Source organism: Parasteatoda tepidariorum, chromosome 5, assembly GCF_982258835.1.
Source record: "Parasteatoda tepidariorum strain Cologne lab strain chromosome 5, Ptep-v5.0, whole genome shotgun sequence".
Lineage (NCBI taxonomy): Eukaryota > Metazoa > Arthropoda > Arachnida > Araneae > Theridiidae > Parasteatoda > Parasteatoda tepidariorum.
The window spans coordinates 64153902-64174252 of NC_141759.1; the positions used below are offsets into that span (position 1 = coordinate 64153902).

Genomic DNA, 20351 nt, shown 5'->3' on the forward strand with positions numbered 1-20351 from the left:
TTCAGGGGACAATCTCCAGCCATCTTCCTTCCTTTCTTTTACATCAGCACTTCAGGCGCGACGAGGTACAAGTAGTACGGGTGGAAATCGCCCTTCCTTCCTTCCTTCAACGTATTTTTCACTGCCGATTTTTTTCTCTTCTTTTAAGCCCAAGGGGGGAGAAGCTTTCCGGATGGGATGAGGTTTCAAAACGGATGGGATGAGGAAAATTTCAACGTAGTCGTCACAGCCGGTCCAAAGATTTCCTCAGCAAGCAACTATCCTGCCGGCTTGTAATAACAGGGCTCCAACCCTGTTATCAGTGTTGTATTTAGCTTGAAATAATTGCAGTCTTAAGCCATCATACGTTCTAAACAGGTTTATTAAATGTAGGCTGGTATTGCTAACAATTCACGTCCCCACTCCTGAAAAGGAGGGGGAGTGGACAAGACTCCGGACAATTCCGGCACAGCTTATCAGGATCACATTATGATGAAAAGGACACGCAAAACTATGCGCTCTTACGTTTTATACCAACATAGATTTGAGGTAAAAAGGCACGTTTCGTACATTCCTTGTATCCTTACGCATTAAGGAAAATCATTTCTGCTTCCTTATATGGAATTGAAAAAGGGAACGATTCTAAAAATAACTCTTCCCTTGAAATATAAATCTATTTATATTTCAATGGTATGTTTTCAGCCTTGAATTCCCAAAATAGAATCTCTCTACGCTTATTCTTTAACAAAGACATTTTATGAAAACGAAAGAGATTTAATTCTTTTATTAATACAAAAGTATTTACTTTTTGTATTACATATATATATATACATATATATATATGGGTAATTCTTTTAAACATGACAATTCGGGCCAAACAATTTCATAAAATTCAAAGTCTTCAAAATAATCTGAAATTTTTTTTGTATACTTCTTTAGTTACACTTATTCATATCTTACAGACAGCTGTGTAGTTTATTGACATTTGCTCGAGAAAAAAAATAAAATAGAAATTCACCAAATCTTGAATGCCAGGAAAATGACATATTAGCTTAGAAGTTTAAAAAACAGTCATTTTAAGTTAATAGTAACTCAACTTAAGCCTTTATGTTAGATGGACCATAAATTGCTTAAATTAATTCTTTTTATCTACTGTAGAAAGAATAAAAAAAAATTTTGTTGCTGATATGTACAGAATAAAATTGTGTATAATAATCAATCATTAAATAAATAAATAACTTTGATTACATCCAACCATATTACAATCATACATATACTTGGTATTAGGTTAATATATGTTTTTCCTCCTTACAGTATTAGCAGTTAAGAAAAAATTCTTGTAACCCTTCAATGTTCTGGAATTTATAAGTCAGGAAAATGACAGCCAGGATAATGACAAATTCACCATTTTATAGCATATAACTTTACTTTAATTTAATATTTTGGCCTAAGACGTTTACATTCTGCAGAAAACAACAGGATTTCTTAAAATAACTCAGATAAATCTATGTAGTTTATGTTATTCATGATTTCAAGAAGCCAGGAAAATGACAACACAAAATCTACTCACCTTGAAAAATTTTTTGAAATAGGTTTTGAACCAGAAAATTGGTTCTTATTCATGCAACAAGACAACTTCTGCTTGTATGAATAACCTTTTCACAACAACTATAAAGATTGTAGAGAGTTTAAATTTCCAGCTTAATAACGATGCACTTGCTTTTTGAAGTAGTCTTATATAATATTTTATGAGCATTTAATTTATGTGTAAAGAGAGTTTTAAACTGATTGAATTAAAAATGCAAGCTATGTTTCATATCTAATTATTCAAACATGAATTCCTTGAACCATATAAGTTTCCTCTGAAAAAAGGAAAAAGAAATTGAAGGCCATGAGCAACCGTAAGAAATAAATCGAAAAATATAAACATGCTTTTTTTATTAAGCATTTTGCTACCTTCCAATGACGAAAACTGCATTGATTAAACTGAAATATGTATTTTCCAAGAATTAACTTACAGCGTACCCTGCAACCCTGTTTTTTGTTTGATTGATTTTCAAGAAATCAGCTATTTGCATGCAATATGAGATGAACTATTTTTATCGCCTTGAAATAAAAAAAACCCAATGTAATGTGCAAATATAAAATATTTGGTAACTGTTACCTTCTACAATGATCGATTTCACTGATTGGAAACTAGGTGTGGTCACAATAAATGATTACAATTGTCACAATAAATGTTCTAAATCATTCAGATAGGATTTCTACAATCTGATAGTTTAAAAAGCGGTTAGATAGTTTAGATAGTTTAAAAAGCGGTAAAGGTTTTTCAAGGCTGCAGAAAAATGAAACTTCAACTTAAGTATTATTAAAACGACATCACATTGAGCATTATAAAATATTTTTTTGACTCAAATTTTTTTTCGCTCCTTTAAACTATTGCATTTTTTCTCAACTTTGTCATCACTTTAACCTTTTAAAACTAGGAATCAATATGCATTCTACCACAAAGGAACAATTTCTGTATTCACTTTAGAAATTCCGAAGGTATTAGAAGATCTGACAGCAGGTTAGCGTCATCAAACAGTACCTATTTCTTTAATAAAAAAAAGATGACTCTTATAATTATTGTTTCATCATCAGTTTTCATCCAACAGAAGCAAAATATGATTCTCAACATTAGTAATTTCAAACTTTAAAAGTTCATAAATAATTTCTAAGTTAGACTACTTTAGTACTGTGAGAGAGACTACTTTACTTCATACATTTGTTTAAACCTTTATTATTAAATAATGGTCAAAATAATAGAGAATGGTGAAGATCTGAAAATTAAAACATTAAAAGTGGGAATTTAAATAGGGTTCGATGCATAATAGAATTTATTTTGCTTTTTTTTAAAATTTTTAACATACAATAATACCTATTATTCAAAGTGTACTGATGCAAGTTTTATTTTATTTATATTGTCTAGAAGTTCAAATGCACTTTAAGTTTTAAATGTACCTAAAACTTTCAAATGCACTTTAAGTTTCACAGGGCACCGTAAACTAGAAACTGTACAAAGTTGACACTTTATGGGATATGTGTATTAAACAGGTAAGGGAAGGGGAATTTCTTCAATTTTTGAAATTAATTACTCATGACTGTTAGGACAAGTTTCGCCTATCTAAAGCCAGCGCTGTATACGCTTTTTTTAAATGACTTAAAACGTCAATATGGAAAAAAGCCACAGTTTCGTGTAAATGAAAAAAGTTTATGGTCTAATTTTTTAATATTTAAAAACTTACTCCTATGCTGCATTACTTGGGCTCCTAAAATTTGTAAAAACTTAGAATAAGGTAGTGATTTTGATAATTTTCATCTATCTCGAAAAATGTGGCCAAATTGGCGACATTTTTAATTAAGTTTAATAACTTTTAAAATATTTAAGTTATTTGTCTATTCTAAAGCCCAGATAATTCTTCAGGCAAAGATTATCTACATATACTTTAAAATCATAGCATTGCTTCAAGTGAAAGGCACTTAAAATATGGCTTTTTTTTATTTTCCTTGGCGACAGAGCTTCGAAAAACAGTATTAAAAAGCTTTCAATAACATAACTGTCATTTTTTGCAGGCTTCACAAAAGCTTCTTCTCAATGGCAGTAAAATAACTAATGGACTGATAATACAGGGCATATACTCAATTCACCTTTCTCCATCACTTAAAAAGCATTAAGATAACTAACTAGTTCCGTTTCATATGGTTAAATTATTCAAATGTAGTGGTAGTAAAAAGCACAATTAATCAAATTTATGAAAACTTAAATGCAAACATTTTGCTTCCACATTAAGTACACAAATGAGTCCGGAGTCCGAACCTGCCAACTCTTCCGGAAAATTTGAAAGAGTAGCAGGTATGCAATAAAAAACGGTAGATATGAAATATTTTAAAGTCTTATTAGTTCTCAACTTTTATGGATTTTTGGAATGTTTTATGTTTACAACTAAAGTGGTAGCAAAATTTATGCTTTCTTTCACAATTTAAAATTTTTTTAAAAAAAAATTAACATTTTTATTTAAATTATTTTGGCACCACTACACTACATATATCTACTTACAAATTGATAACTAAAACTTTTTTAAATACTTTAAGCCACTGTTTATATATACAGTTGTCATTTCAAGACTCATCTCTTTTTAGCGACTGTTTAAATAAACAGTCGCCAAAACTTTAACATGAATATAAATGCATGATATGGACAAGAGAGTGTGTTTAAGCTGTGATCTTATTTGAAAAAGAATTTTTTTTCTCATACAGTTGTAGTTATATTGTATTACCGAATTGGTAAAAATGATCTTCAAAAAGAATGATGGTTGGCAGGTCTGTTGCATCGGTTTTAAACTCACAATAATACAAACAGTGAATAAAAGATTGAAACTCGCGCTTCTTTATTTTTGTCTCAAATTGTGAAATTTTTAATGCTGAAAGTAGCTTGCAGTAAATGTGATTTCACTTAAGAAAAAAGAAAACGTATTTGAAACATAATAAATAGAAACAACCTTATGAAACATATACGAATATCTCCAATTGAAATGCCTTATTGTTCCATGCAATAAATCATGTTTCAAAATAGAAAATAAAGTAAGAATGACGACAGTTCACATAGAATTACGATACGTAAAGGCATTGTCTTTTGGTCATAAATAGTTTGAGTGAACATATTCTGTCTTTAAAACATATCTGTATTTTATATTTAACCATTTACTATCCAAAATACGATGAAGGATGAAACAGAAATATTTAAGTTAAGGAACTCTTTATTTACCAAATAAATTCTGTACTGATGTAAACAAGGTGCTAGAAATAGGTGATATATTTTCTTATGAGCCCGATGGTCATTTAATTGTATAAAATGTACTACATTAAGTTAATGTAACTCATGAATTCTCCATCTAAATATGAATTCATTTAATTTGTTAATTTTAATGCTTTGGATAAGAATTGTTTGCTTTGCTAAACGTCTCATTGTTATAATTTTATTGCCATTTTTTTACTCCTAGAGTTAACACGATGATATTTGGTAACATTTTAAAAATAAGAAGAGTGAAATATAAAGATTTTTTTATATTCAATAAACATAAAGCAAGTTGTTAGAAAAGATAACGAATAACACAAACATTAAAACATTAAGCGTTACATTAAAGCAATGACAATGCAGAAGTATACAAATAAAAGAGCTTATTTTTTTCATTTTTTTAATTTTTTTGCTAATTTTTTTTTGCTGAAAAAAATCCTCAAAATTTATTTTTTTACCTCTCATTATAATGGAAGAACTTTATGTAGAAACCACCTACATAGTCTTAAGTGACGTTGTAGGAACACTTACCAAATTTTTGTTGGCTGTAATTGTAAAACTTTTTGGGTGTTACCTTTTAATAAAATTATTTTTAATTGTGGATATTTCATGTAATTCTACTGATGTTTCTACACAATTTTAATTTACTAGACACCTTTTAAAATGTCTTGTTTTGTGATTTTCTATAATTGGGTACTTGCAACTCAAGAGGTGAAGTGATTATGCCTAACCATGTGAAATCGCTTTTTCACGAAGAACCATAAAAAGTCAAGATGGCAATTAAAGAGTATTTTCTTACATAAATTGATAGAAAATTGCATTACTATTTCCCGTCGCGTTCTTACAATCAAAATAAAATAGCTAAATTCGCCTATAAAGAAGTATGTTTCCTAAAAATTTATATCAACTCTTATAACAGTTTTTTTTAGCTTTAATTTCACCGTACTCTTTTATTGGTTATTACGTTCCCATTTGTCTTTACTTATTTTATTAAGTCGGAGTTCTGTGAAAAGATTGTGGATTATTTAGGATTTCATAGCCGAAATTAACTAAGGACCTCTGGTCTAGATGTAGTCTAGATCTAATAGTATATTAGGTAAATCTAAGTGAATTCATTAGAAACATGGTGTCTTCTCACAGATAAAAATGTTTCCTGATAGACCATTTCGGGTTTTGATATATGAATCAAGCCCCCCTATTGTTTATATAGACGAACAAAACGCTCAAATGCGCAGTACATATAGTGTTATGAAATGAAAAGTCAAGTTCTTAGCTTCTTTTTTGCAAGAATTACCGGAGATGGACTTATCCAACCACCAAAAACCTCTTCTAATTCGATTGCCGTTGCTATCGTAAGGTGATCTTTATAATATCCACTTATGGCCTGAATACCAAATGGTAATCCATGGCTCAATCCTGCTGGTATCTGAGTGGACGCAAACCCTAAAATACTGAATATACACGTGTACGCTACGTTTGGATACTTTGGGATGGTCATCAGGTAATGGGGAGAAGTCTCGGGATGAGTCGGTATCAAGAAAATGGCATCTTCCTTAAAGATTTCAAGAAACTTCTTCTCCATACTTCGGTATTGCTGGAGACAAAAATGATATAATTTGTCTTTACTTCTTCTTTCTATCATTGCCAAGAAAATTGATGGCAATGTGTGGTTTGACATACGAAATAGACTTTTTAGCAGTTCTAACCACAGATTGATTTTACCGTCTTTACCGGCTAGAATGTCTTTGACGGAACCTATTCCTCTTTCTAGCAATTTGCACTCCCACATGGGAAATGCATACTCTAGTTCATCCATTTCTAAGCGTGTTGGCGTCACGCCGTGCGTTGTTTCGAAGTGTTTCACAGCCTGGAATTTAAAAAAATTTTTGACAGTTAAAGTGAGCAAAAAATATTAAATTATGTTTAAAATGAGAGAAAAAACAAAATAAGTTCTTAGTACTGTAAATATAAACAAATCTTGAACAAAAATTTTTGAAACCAGCCTCGCAAATTAGTTCGTTTTATGAAGTTACAATGATTCATTAATCGTTTCTTGAATATCGGAATTTTTTGATAAACTTTTCCTACACAGCACCGATTACTATATTGAAAACGCAACATTTAGCAGAAAGGTTTCAAGTACCTTCAAGAAAAAGTACCTTATAACCAAAAGTAATAAAAGCGGAGATGAAGCGTGAGACAAAATACGCTAAAAGTGCTGACCAATAACCTCTCTAGATTTGATATCTGATTCTTACCAAGCATGGTCTTGAAACTGCTTTAAAATGGTAATTTAAGTTTAAAAAATTACATACTTTGAAGCATTTATAACTGCTAAAGGTATTTTCATTCAGTTTATCGGTGGTGCGAAAAACTTCAAAACTGAATATATAAAAATAATTGGAAGTTAATTTTCTGAAATTTTAATCAGTCTTGAGAAAAGTCCGTTACCATTCGTTAATTTTTCCAGGTTATGGGTACCATGTGTTTGTTGAAGTATCCTAAAGCGTACCTTGGATCTGAAAAGTATAATGAGTAATAATAATTAAAAGATATAGTCTGGCCGCTAAAAGATGAGTACTCAATCTAATTGAAAGCTACCTTATAAGAGCTCGTCTTTCTCCATTTTATTTTATTTGCCGTGTTCGCATCTACCAACCATCGCTGAGTTTCGAACTCAGGTTATCTTTTTGGGCGAGCTCTTTATCCCCTGAGTCACCACGGCTCTAATTCTTCACACTTTTTCATTTTGCATTTTATAACCGTCGTTGAACAGTCGACACAGTTTTGGGTTTACGACTACTAAAGTTCAACTCCGTAGCCTTGTAATTTAAAACCCAATCCAGAAGACAAGGGAGCTCCTGGATCAAGTATTGGAATCAAGTATCTCACGCCTTGTAGTTTCTTGAATCAGTTGAAAAATATTTTCAGGATGTTATTGCATTATCTCCATTGGAATATTAGGCCTAGGAGTGTACAAGGTTCCCCTTTGAAGCGTTGGAAAAAAATCCTCCCCCCCCCCAAAAAAAAAGGTAGAATACTTGGCTCCTTAAATCATTCTTGCTTGACGATGAGTCGAAAATACAATATTTGATAGTGACAAGTGATTTATCCTTATCGGAAAAGAAGTGGAAGACATATGTGCATAAACAAAGTGGATAATTTCTATCATTAGCTACCACATTATGTATGTTAAAAAACAGAAATGGAATTATGTGATGTCTCCATACTAAAATATATACCATTCTCGCTGCAAATCTGAACCAAAATACCACTGAATGACCAAAATATTGTAGCTGTGGTCAGTCAAACGTATTTTTCAGTATGGTCCAGGGTGATGTTCTGTGAGAAATGTTTTAAATCATTCCATTTTCGCTATAATTGATGCAGAGTTAGAAAACAGAGATCAAGAATACAGAATTATTAAACATTAGAGAAGCTCATAAACTGTTAAAGATTAATTATGCGTCATTTAAACATATTTATGGACATAAAATTAGCATAAAATAAAACTATTCCTTCAACATAAGTAAGAAATTAAATGGTGTGTATTATGTATATTTTGAACATTTTTATTAAAACAAAAAATATACTATAAAATGTGAGTATTTTTTTAAGAAGTTGAATACAAAATTGAAATAATATGCAAAAAATGTAAACTTTTTTTCAAATAAATAAATAAATAAATAAAATAAAAATGATGAATTTCTTTTCAATTGCCGCTAGAAACAAACTATTAAAAATAATATTATAAATAACATAAATTTCAGAGAAACATCTTACCAACCTGGTGAATTTTATTTTTAGCATCTGGTGTTGAGCAATTAAGTTTCCCAGGAATTTCTTCCATGTAATAAATTTTTACATTCCGAAAATTCACCTTTAAAAATAAAGACTATTACACAAATATGAAACATATTATTATTTTTATAAAAATAATTCACTTGCCAATTACTTCAGACACTTTGCACAATTTATTTTCAATACTCTTTTAGTTTAGTTATACTGCCTGACCTTGACAATTATTCGTCAGAAATTGATAATAATTTTTTATTAAGTAATCGTTACGATCTCTGTATGACAGAGTCTGATTAGATTATTGTCATAAATGTTATGTTAATGGCGATAATCTGAGAACAGTTTTTATGTAACAAAAGAATAAGTTAGGAAATAATATGCATGTTTTGGCTCATTATTTAACTCTAAAGGAAAGTTAAATGTGGATCTGGATATGCAAATAAACTGTGAGTATTTAAGTATTAAAATTAAACACGTTTCTACACTTTAAGGTTTTTCTTTGTTAGCTAGGCCCTTATTTTGTATCAATATAATTTTAAGTTCATTCAACATTTGGAACAATAACATGAACTCTACCGTCTATGCTTATTGCAAAAGGCTTTAGTATCTTAAATTATGCTGATTTTTGGTAATCATAACCCTTAATATAAATTTTTATGAACCACGAGAAAAAGAAGTAAATGATCAGTGAAGAAACATCGCAGTTTAGAAAATGTTAATCTCAAACTTATGTTTAAAGAAATTTTTTATCTGAACCTGACGAACCATTAACGAGAAAGGCGAGATTCAAAACTTCAAAGCCCATTTATTTGCCAGAAGAAACTAAAAAAGGAGAAAAGACTGAAACATTGAAAACAACTTCAAACTTAGATGTTTAATTTCGTCCTTCTCAGTAGTAATTCGACAGAATTCGAAAACGTTTTTTTTTTCACCACTTATATTATTTCGTGACCCCTATTTTGCATACTTTTTGGATGTCAATTTTCGCCATATTACAGAAAACCTTGTCCACTAATAATTTGATATCTAAAATTTTTCTATAATTCTGAAAAATACTTACTCTTTTGTCCAGTGGCACTTTATTGCTGTTGTCAGATAAAATTCGCACCAATAAGGACAAATCTTTGGCGTATCGACACATTGGTCCTGTGCTAATGAAATCATCCAATAAGGCGTCTTCTTCTGCATCTTCCGGGGAGCAGTTTGATATATAATCTATTCAACCAAATCAATTCATTGAAATGTTACGTTGCAATCAAACAACTGAGAAAGCTTACAAAACATCTAAACTTCATGCCAACTTAACTTCGCATTGTTTTATTCTATTTTGCAATCATCGATAAACTGCGGAAGCAATTTTTTTGAATTTACGACTATTAATGTTCAATTCCATAGCCTCGCAATTTTGAACTCAATCCAGAAGACAAGGGAACTCTTGGATCAAGTATTGGGAGAAATTTATCGTTGTGGAGGACTCTTTGATGGAACTAACCCGCATTTGCGTTACATAGAGTAAAAAGCCACTGAAACCCCCATGGTTAGCCAGATGGCAAGGGGACTCTAATACATGATCTGCCTACCACTGATGATATTTTACGTCAGCATTGTGGTCCGTGTGAATTGTATCGACCAGCCATCGCTGGGATTTGAACCAGGATCACATCATTGAGAGTGTCGAGCGCTTTATCCCCTGAGCCTCGACGGCTCAACTTTTTCGAATTGTTAAATGGAGCATGTATTGTGTTCTTTGAATATAATAATTTAATATTTTGAAACTTGGATAAAGAGTCGGTTTGTTCCTCGGAGCTTTTAACCCACTCCAAAATTCTTCAAATTTTAAGAAGTTTATCGTTTAACGTTAAACGTTTGTTAATCGCTTAACTGGTGATTTTTCGATTGATTCAATTAATAATTTTTACGTGACATCATATATCTTTTTGTTTATAATAATTCTTTTATCAATATTTCAAATATTTCTTTAAAGAAATTAAACTGCAATGAAAACAGTTAAAATCTTAAGGAAAAGTAAAATACAATTGACGATTTTTACAAGCTTGGGGAACACTTCCACTTAAAATGGTTTGACAATAAATGTGAGAAAACATGAAATTAAGATAATTTAGACGTGTTCAAATGTAAGTACATCTAAGTACATGTTCAAATACGCATGAGCAGCTCGTCTACAACAGGATAGCGTCTCTAGAGGCGTGCATTGACAATTTATGGAATTATCAATTTTTATGATGTGCTCTCTTCCTTCCTTCCAAGTTTGTATGTAGAGTTCATAAACACCCAATATATTAAGAGTTATAGTGAACTATGTCCCTGAAACTAACATGAGAGAACTAAATTCATAAATCTAATAGGCTTAAATCGCTAAAGGATTCTTTTCATGTTAATAGCAACATTTATCTCAAAACTATTGTTTATAGACTTGATTCATTTTAGCTCTGATTACGTTAAATAGAAACTGCTCATTTCAAGGGGCGATTGTTATAGCAAAATCGATCTGCATTTGCCGACTTTTTTATACACTACCAAATTATGATGACGCGAACTGAAGTATAAATATTTGAAAGACTCTTTTAAGGAGATAAACTTTTTATAATAATTGGGTACTTGGAACTCTAGAAAATTGAAGTGATTGATCTGATTTAATATGATTTGAATCACCTGATGCCCGATCAGGTGATTTAAATCAGATTTAATTGGATGACGGTAAGCGACGTCATGTACGTTTGTCGAACCTGATTAGCTTCTGAATTTACAAATGTCACCATTTAATAAATATGACGTACATTGTTGGTATCCAATTATATTAAACTATTTTTTAAGTTGAAACTTAAGTTCATAATAATAAGATACTCACTTCGGGAAGGCTTATGCCCGAAAATTCCACAAAATGATGATGGCATTCGTATGCTACCAGCCAAGTCGCTTCCAATACCAATAACAGCTGCAGCAGATGTTATTATAGCTGCTTCCCCACCTGAAAAATTATGACAAATTTGGTATGTTTAGTAAATAACAAGCCAATCGCTGTTTCATACAATTTACTTAATCTAACCGAAAAGTGTAGTCTTAATTGGCCATTTCCATTGTTGCCATTTTCCACGCTTTCAGTTTAAGGTACTTTGTATTGGTAGCGATGTAACAGTTGAATTTGCAATTTGAAGCAGAAATTGTCTTACCTTCGCGAAAAATTAATATTTCTTAAAATTAGATAAGGATTTGGATTCATTTACTTATAATATTTATGAGTAGTGGTAGTCAAAATAATACGATTTTGTTAAATAAAATATAAATATTAAAGGTATATATTTTATTACCAGTTTAAGTACAAAAAGAAAATCTCAAAATAATCTGAAGAAAATCAATCAGAAGATTCGGCAGCTATGGTTCAGACACTTTCCCCATTGTGTTAATAGTTGCACAATGTCATGCTCGCAAAAACCATTGACTATAGTTTGGATAAGCTGCGCATCTTGATCACTTCGTTTGTTTGAAACCCGTAGTCCTTTTTTGAGCTGATGGAAAATGTAAGACACATCAAAATAGATGTGGGATTAAGTTCATTATTTGAGTTTCTGCCGAAGTTCATTGGTTATATTTGCTGTTTGCAATCTAGCATCATCATGCAAAAGAATGTGTTCAACTAGACGTTAATGATGATATTTCGATTTCGTTGCCTTTATGAGCTTTGTTAAAACTTTCAAATAATACTTAAGTTTTATAGCTACAAGAAACTAAAATAGATGAACCTTTTGAGAATCTTATCATCATTGTGAGTTCTTTTTAGAAACGGAACAATTATATATTACTCAAACTTCCTCATTTTGTTTTCTTATGCTATTATATGGATTCAGTGCAATAAGGTTTACATTAAAATTTATAGAATTATTGCTACACGAACTTCGGTTCTTGTGTTATCATATTAATTTTGTTAAACAACTTTTGTATACAAAATACGGATTACCACACTAAATTTCCTCTAACTGTTTCTTTATTATCATATGGATTTAGTAAAACGAGTTTTGACAAAACAGTTACGGATTACTCCCTGAACTTCCTCTAACTGCTCTTGTGTTATCATATTGATTTAGTAAAACGAGTTTTGCGTGAAAAAAATATGGATTACTACTTGAACTTCCTCCAACTGTTCTTGTGTTATCATATTAATTTTGTAAAACGACTTTGCATAAAAAAATTATGGTTTACTACCCTGAATTTCCTCTAACTGTTCTTTTATTATCATACGGATTCAGTGAAACAAGTTTTACTAAAACAGTTATGGATTAGTCCTTGAGCTTTCTCCAACTGCTCTTGTGTTATCATACGGATTTAGTTAAACGAGTTTTGCATAAAAAAATTATGGATTACTACCTGAACTTCCCCCAACTGTTCTTGTGTTATCATATGGATTTTTACACATTCCAAAGACAAGATTTGCACTCTCCCACCACAATGACGCTTCTGGAACGTTTGTAACAGTCACAGGTACTGCTCCAGCTTTTCTATATAGTGCTGTAGTATCGGCATCTTTTGCAGCAACTGCATTTTTCGATTTATAATAACCACAAGTCTGGGCCATTCCTAAAGATAAAAAAAAAATTCCACAATAAAACAAAATTTTAAAGATTTATTTTGAAAATCTGGTTTATTTTACTTATTCTTATCATTTTCATTGCTTCTTATCATTTGCTACATACTTTAAAGTATCTTTATTAGTTAATACAGATTTTAGTGAAAATAATATGATATCAAAATATTTTGTTTTACAATGAAGTACCAAAAAAAAATATGTATTAATTACATAAAAAGTCAATAAAACTGTATTATCCAAAATGTAAAATTTAGGTCTACTTTTTTTAACAGAAAATAATAAAAATCATCAATAATCATAATTAATGTAATAGCGATTAAATTAAAGCTTTAAATTATTTTTGAATCTCTTTATTGCAGTTTGTAAGGGTTTGGTAAGAAGTTCTGGAAGTTTTCAGTATATGTTTATTGAAAATATACCAAATATGATGTTGTGTGCTTCTGTGGTCACTACACACGAATTATTAAAACAGAGAAATTAAGAGTTTTATAGACAAATAGTTATACTCTTAAGTTCTGATAAAAGTTTTACAAAAATACAAATTATTTTAATAATTTCTGGTTTAGTTCTATACTACGGGAGAAAATATTTCACACGAGCTTCATATGTTGGAAGGTATGCTGCCGCACTAAAGAAAAATCAACGTAAGCACTGAAAATTCGAAATTGTGATTTTTATTTACTATTTGGCATTTTTGTGCAGAAGTTTTATGTAAAAAAAAACTTATGTCCGAAAATAAATTTTGCTTTATGAGATATTTGAAATTTTATTTTAGATTCCATATCGTTTAATTTATAGAAAATTGTAGTCAATCGAAAGAAAATTTGAGTCAATCCACATTTCTCGAAATCTATCGTGAAGCACTTACATTGTCTTTACATTCGCACTGCAGTATCTAGGAAGAAAATTCTCTGCAAAATAACAATACATATACACCGAAGAGCCATTACATTATGACCACCCTGCTAATAACATGCAGGACCACCTTTAGCCCTCACAACTGCTAGCACCCGCCGTGGCATTGATTCCACAAAGTGCTGATGGGTAGTCTGAGGTATCTGGTACTAAGCGCTCACCAACTGGTCCTGCAATTCCCTCACATTGCGAGGGGGTAGCGTGGCAGCACAAATTTGGTTTTCCAAGTAGGACCACAAATGCTCTATTGGATTAAGGTCAGGTGAATTTGGGGGCCAAGACATGACTTGAACCAATCCATGACGATTCGACCCTTATGACATGGTGCATTATCCTGTTGGTAAACACCATCCCCCGCAGGAAAAACTGTTGCCATGAATGGGTGAACCTGATTTGCAACTATGTTCAAGTAGCTTACAGACGTCAGGGATTGTTCTATGAGGATTATGGGTCCTAATGTTCCCCATGAAAGCATTGTTCCTCAACGAGAAACCATGAAGACCTGGAAGAGCCCATTGTTATAGATGGAGGGTGATCAAAATGTAATGGCTCTTCGGTGTATATATAGTATTTAGAAGATAAAAGATAATACATATGCTTAAGGTACCTTTGACTCCTATAGCTTCTTTGCACGTAAAAGGTACTCCGAGTAGCGGTGTATCTCTCTCAATATCATCCAGACGCTTTTCATTTTTATCCAAAAAGATATCGATATTTCTTGCATCTTTCAGTGCATCTTCATATCTCTCGTCACAAGCTGCATTAATAAAAGGATGTACCTCCCGGGATCTTTCCACGTAAGCTTTCATTACATCCTCACATTTCACCTGCATTGAAACACTTTACTTATTATACTTTTTCAAGTTTGTGTACTGACTTACGGTCACGAGAAAAACTATCTCAGGGATCCTTATCCAAGAAAAAGAATAAAAAAATTGGGAACAAAAGCATTTAATTTCGGAAGGAGTAAAAAAGATCTTATTAATTAATTAATATGCTATATATGCAAAATAATTATTGTCTTATTAATTAATATACCATGAATACAAAATTGTTTCATCCATGAATCCAGCTATTAATTAAAATTTATAGGAATTTGGATTGAATTGGCTTCATATGGCGCGGAGCGACTATTCACGCAGGGTTGGGGGTGAAAAAGGGCGACTGAAAAAAAAAATGTGGCGATTAAAAAATTAAAAACATTTACAAAGAATCTTTTTGATTTAACTATGAATCATTTGAAATGAAAGTCATAGTTGTAGTTGCAATTGAACATTTAAAAAGATTCTGAATAAATAAAAATGAATTGAGTTTCTACCGCTTTTTAAATTCTTAGTCGTCCGTGGCACCCCTGTCCAGGCCAGCTGATGCTCTGATAAGTGTGGCCGTAGGCAACTGAGACAAATGGCGTGAAGGTCATTAATAGCAAGAAAGGCAGTTGGCTGCTAATGTAGTTGTCAGTATAAGCAGATTGATATCATGATATAGTAATAGTAACATTGAAAAGTAATGGGACACTTTTATACTAACTTCAACATCAACAATTTTTCTTTCAGTAATAAATGTTTTGGAAGTTTTTACATGGCAAAACTGTAAGCACAATTTGAAAGATCATGCTTGAAGCTTTTGAAATTGGTGTCTATTTTAACCTTGCAAAATTTGTTAAAAACTGATTTCCTTTATTAATACCAATACAATTTAAAAAAATCATCCTACAAAGTAATTGTTGGTATAAATTTGAAAAAAGTTATTGTATTCCATTGCACATTTTGTTTAATCCGATCTTTGCATGTGTAAAAATGACATTATTTTTAAAAGCTTCACGCAAGATCTTTCAAATTTCGTCAGCAGTTTAGCCATTTAGAATCTACGAAAATATTGGTTGCTGAAAGAAAAATTGTTTGCATAGCGATAGAACGGAAGTGTTTCTATTATTTTGATCAACCCTTTTTTGTATTTTAAATTTAAGAATTATGGTGAATTTTCTCCCTTGGTCATCTCCCTTCTCTGGGAGTATCCATTATATTCGGCTGGCAAATTCCACGAAAGCAAAAAATGTACTGTGTGTTTAGTCACTTTATTTAATGTTAAAATTATATAATAATGAAATTTTTTAGAAAAATGTACCGAAAGGCAACAAAAATCAACATACGACACAAAATGTAGAGTAACTTTCTAAAAACGCAAAAGAATTTCTGGTGTTGTTTTATGTTAAGGGGCTCCAATGTTATTTTTTTATTTTCTTTTGTATCGTTTCTTCTTTTCTTTTCTTTTTTTCAATTTTTTAGATATTATTGCAATAATAAAATCAATTTGTTTTCTCATTTTAAATTCACTTGAAAAACATGGTTTTAAAAAAACATTTTTCTGTAAAAAATACTTGTCTATTTTCTATTATTAAATAAGAACACTGGATTTTTTTTAGCTTTAATATTTGGCGAATACGTCTTTGATATTGTACTTTTTTTTCTATTTTCTAAAATTAATGTCAAACCAAAACAATAGAATTTGAACTTATATTTAAAATTTATATCAGAGTTAGATAATAAAGTAAACAATATATTTTTATACAAAAGGACAAAATTAAAAAAAAACAATCATTTTTACCTGCCGTGTTCGAATTTTTTCAGCAAGTTCGGAAGCTGTGTAAAATAATAAAGGATTGCGTATGGGAGGTAGTGGCTTTGTAGGTCCCATGAAAATTCGGTACAAAATCGAAAGAATTTCGTCAGAGAATGGTCGTGTGAATGTTAGAATTATCCTCAAAATGTGTGCAATCGAACGTGCTACCTAAAGAGAAAGAACGGGTAAAATTAGAAATTTTTTTTTTACTTCTTCAGTGTAACAAGCAATCACCCCTTAGGGGAGAGTGTGCTAAGACCGGGTATCTCGATTGTATGGGAATTAGTTCTCTTTTCTATGGGATAACCTTACTAGTGAAGAAGGACCTTCCATATTAGCATGCTCTTGTCAGTTAATTTACGGAGCCTGAATGAATAAGTTTGTTTTAGTTAGTCAACTAACTAATATTCTCTTGTTCTTAAGCTACCTTTATTTTTCATTAGAGCTGTAAAAATTAGCTTTAGTTCAGCTTATAATACGTTTATTAAAGGTTCATACCCTAGCAAATTATAGTAGCACTGTTATGTTTCGTTACGATAACCTCTGCTCTCGTGATAAGACTGGGTACTCCCTTCATGTGTTTCTGTGCCCACGAAGGCTACAGTGCAGCGGATGAAGAAAACAACGACATCGAAAGCTGAGCAAATATTTTACAGGTCCCGGGACAAAATTTAAGGATTCTTCAAAGTACAAAAAACCTTGTTTTCACATTTGTTGAATTTTTAAAAAGACTTTATATAATATTGTAGTTTTATATCAATAAAAAAAATCTAAGTATATTTTTCGAAAAAGAGAAAAACATATTTATAAGCACTATATTTAATTAGAATTTTGTTTTTATTTTGCCCACTGAGAACCAAGAAAATTATGTTTTGTCGATATTTACAGGAAGTTAGTTGAAAAAAAAAGCATTCGTGTCTCAAGGGAATAAAATGAATAAAATTAGATAGTTGGGTGAGAGACAGAACGAAATGAAACTAGATATATTTTTTTTCTAGTTTCTGAATATTACAATTGAAAATGCATGAAATTTTTAATGATTATAAAAGAAAATCGCGAAACATCACTCGTGAAAATATCAAATATATTTTTTGAAAATCACAAAAATCAATTTTATCCTCATAAACTTTAGAAGTCCCTGATAGGGGGCCCTAAAATTATACGAGCCCTAATTAAACTGGCTCTGACTGGAAATGACCGTTTAGTTTCTGAAAACTCCTAATGGTATACTATTATTTGTAAAATTTTGTAATATGTATTGTCATAGTTTTTTCCAGAGTTATTTAAAGTATTACAAACAGATTTTTTGTAACAAAAAAAAAAGATTATGACGTAATGGGAAAATTATGAGCTAGATTGTTTGAAAGGACCACAATTCAGCTGATATTAACAACTTCAAAGTTGAAGAGATTCAGAGGTACTTCAATGCCTCTGTGTGTATTAGAACTCTCTCAATTAGCTCAATATTAGCTCTAATGCTATGTTTAGCTCCAATTTACGATTTACGAAACATTTCAATAGTATAAAGTAAGAAAATATTTCTCTGGTCAACATTTAAATACGAAATCAGTCTTAGCAACTCTTTAATACCGAATTCTTTGCAAAAAAACTCTTTTAAAGAAGGAATATAATATTAAGTTCCATTAAAGTATACTTGCTGAATTAAACAAAAAGCACCAAAAAATTTTTGAACTTGTAACAAAAGGCACTGATTGTTAAATTTATTGAAATTAGTTTAAAATTTAATGTTAAAATTATGTAATAATAAGATGTTTTGAAAAATGTAATGAAGGGCAACAAAAATCAACATACAACGCAAAATATTTAAATATTCTTGATAATAGTGATGAGGATAATCAAACAATTTTCTCACAATCTTCTCGAAAACCATTTCTAATTGTTATTTAAGAAACAATTTGATGATTTTAACATATATTTAAATAACTAAATAATATAGACAAATAGAGTTCATAAATATTTAACCAAACTATTTCAAATACTAAATGATAATACCAACATGATCCATTTTACACAAATGATGTTTGTAATTGCTTTTTGAAAGCTAAAATACTTAAGATAAATATCGTCGGTGATTGTTAATTTAGCAATTTAATTTTTAATTAATTAATTTTTTAATCAGTTCATTTTTTTTGTTTATCAGATATCCATATCGAGGCCAAGTTGTGAAATCTGTCCAGATTCCTGGGGGAATAAAAATATAAATTTACATAAGAGAATTACTTAGTTAAAAAGAAAAAAAAAAGATTAAAATTCTTGATGGAGAAAAATTTTTCTTTTAAATCCTATATGTATATTTTGATTCTAAAATGATTAAGAAGTTTCTCGAATTAAAAATTAGTTTAAAATTTTATGTTAAAATTTTATAATAACATTAATTTTAAAAAATTGTAAAAAAGACAACAAAAAAAATGAACAAACAAAATAATTAAGAAAATATTGTTGATAATAGTTATAAAGATAGCCAAACGATCTACTTACAATTCTCTCGAAAGCCATTTCTATTTGTTCTTTAGGAATAAAAAAATTCGTTTGGTGTTATTTTAACTAATATTTGAATAACTGAACAATGCAGAAAAACACAGTTAAGAAATAATTAACCGAATGATTTTAAATACTACTAAATGATACTGAGAACATGATTCATATTACACAAATGCTGTTTGTTATCGTTCTTTGAAAGCTAAAAAAAATTGACAAGAAAATCGTCTGTAATTGTTTATTTTATGAGTTTATTTTATTATTTTATGTTTGTTTATTTTATCAGATGCTCTTCTTCGAGGCTAAGTAGTTAAATTTGGTCCAGGATGGAAAAAAAATGTTAACTTACATAAGAGATTTACTTTCTTGAAAAAAGAAAAAAAGCATTAAGATTCTAGACAGGTGACAAAAGAATTTTAAATAGTATACACTTTTGATTCTATGAAAATGATTGAGAAGATTCCCGGTTACATTTTTTATTAATCAGTAATGGTCGTCTTACGTAATATCATGAGTTACATAAAAGGTAAGTTTTATTTTTTTAATCAGGTGATGTCTATTTTCAGATAATTTGTTACTTTATATAATCCCATGATTTTTACTTTATATACTTTATATACATGATTTTTACTTGGTTACTTTAAATAATCCCATGATTGCTGTTAATAATTTTCTCATATTTTGCTGCGCAATTTGTTTTAAAATAGAATTAGAAGAAAAGTTTGTTTGAGGAACGGAAATTGCTTTCACAATTTTGTTGCGAAATGACACTGAAAATAAATAAGATAACTAATAACTAAGTTTTTATGTTTGTGTACACGTATACGCAGACAGTAAAGCAAAAAACGGTTTGTCAAGAATAATTTTAAACCTGTTGATCCAGCTTTTAAAAACTAATAATTCACTGTTATTTTAGTGTTGTGGTTCATACATTTCTTTACATTATGTTGCGTAATTTGTTTTAAAATAAAAGCAGAAAAAAAGTTTACTAGAGGAATGGGAATTACTCCCACAATTTTGTTGCGTGATCTCATTGAAAATAGATAATAAAACTAATTAAAGTTATTATGATTGTGTGTACGCATATTGGAAGAATCC

At 30.3% G+C, this 20351-nt stretch overlaps 1 protein-coding gene across 2 annotated transcripts; it reads right to left on the reverse strand.

The window, feature by feature from the left end:
• Positions 1–4975: 4975 nt before the first annotated feature.
• On the reverse strand, positions 4976–19691 carry LOC147809428 (fatty-acid amide hydrolase 2-like). 2 transcript variants are annotated; one of them, XM_087164105.1, is made up of 8 exons: positions 19254–19457; positions 16740–16922; positions 14740–14959; positions 12998–13207; positions 11484–11603; positions 9675–9829; positions 8604–8696; positions 4976–6683 (listed from the first exon to the last, which is right to left on the reverse strand). In XM_087164105.1, the coding sequence occupies exons 1-8, from the start codon at positions 19269–19271 to the stop codon at positions 6078–6080; spliced, it is 1605 nt and encodes a 534-aa protein (XP_087020231.1). In that variant the 5' UTR covers positions 19272–19457; the 3' UTR covers positions 4976–6077. The 2 variants fall into 2 exon arrangements, with proteins under 2 accessions (XP_087020231.1, XP_087020232.1); XM_087164106.1 differs by lacking the exon at positions 19254–19457 and adding an exon at positions 19603–19691 and having other exon boundaries at positions 5203–6683.
• Between the last annotated feature and the right edge of the window lie 660 nt (positions 19692–20351).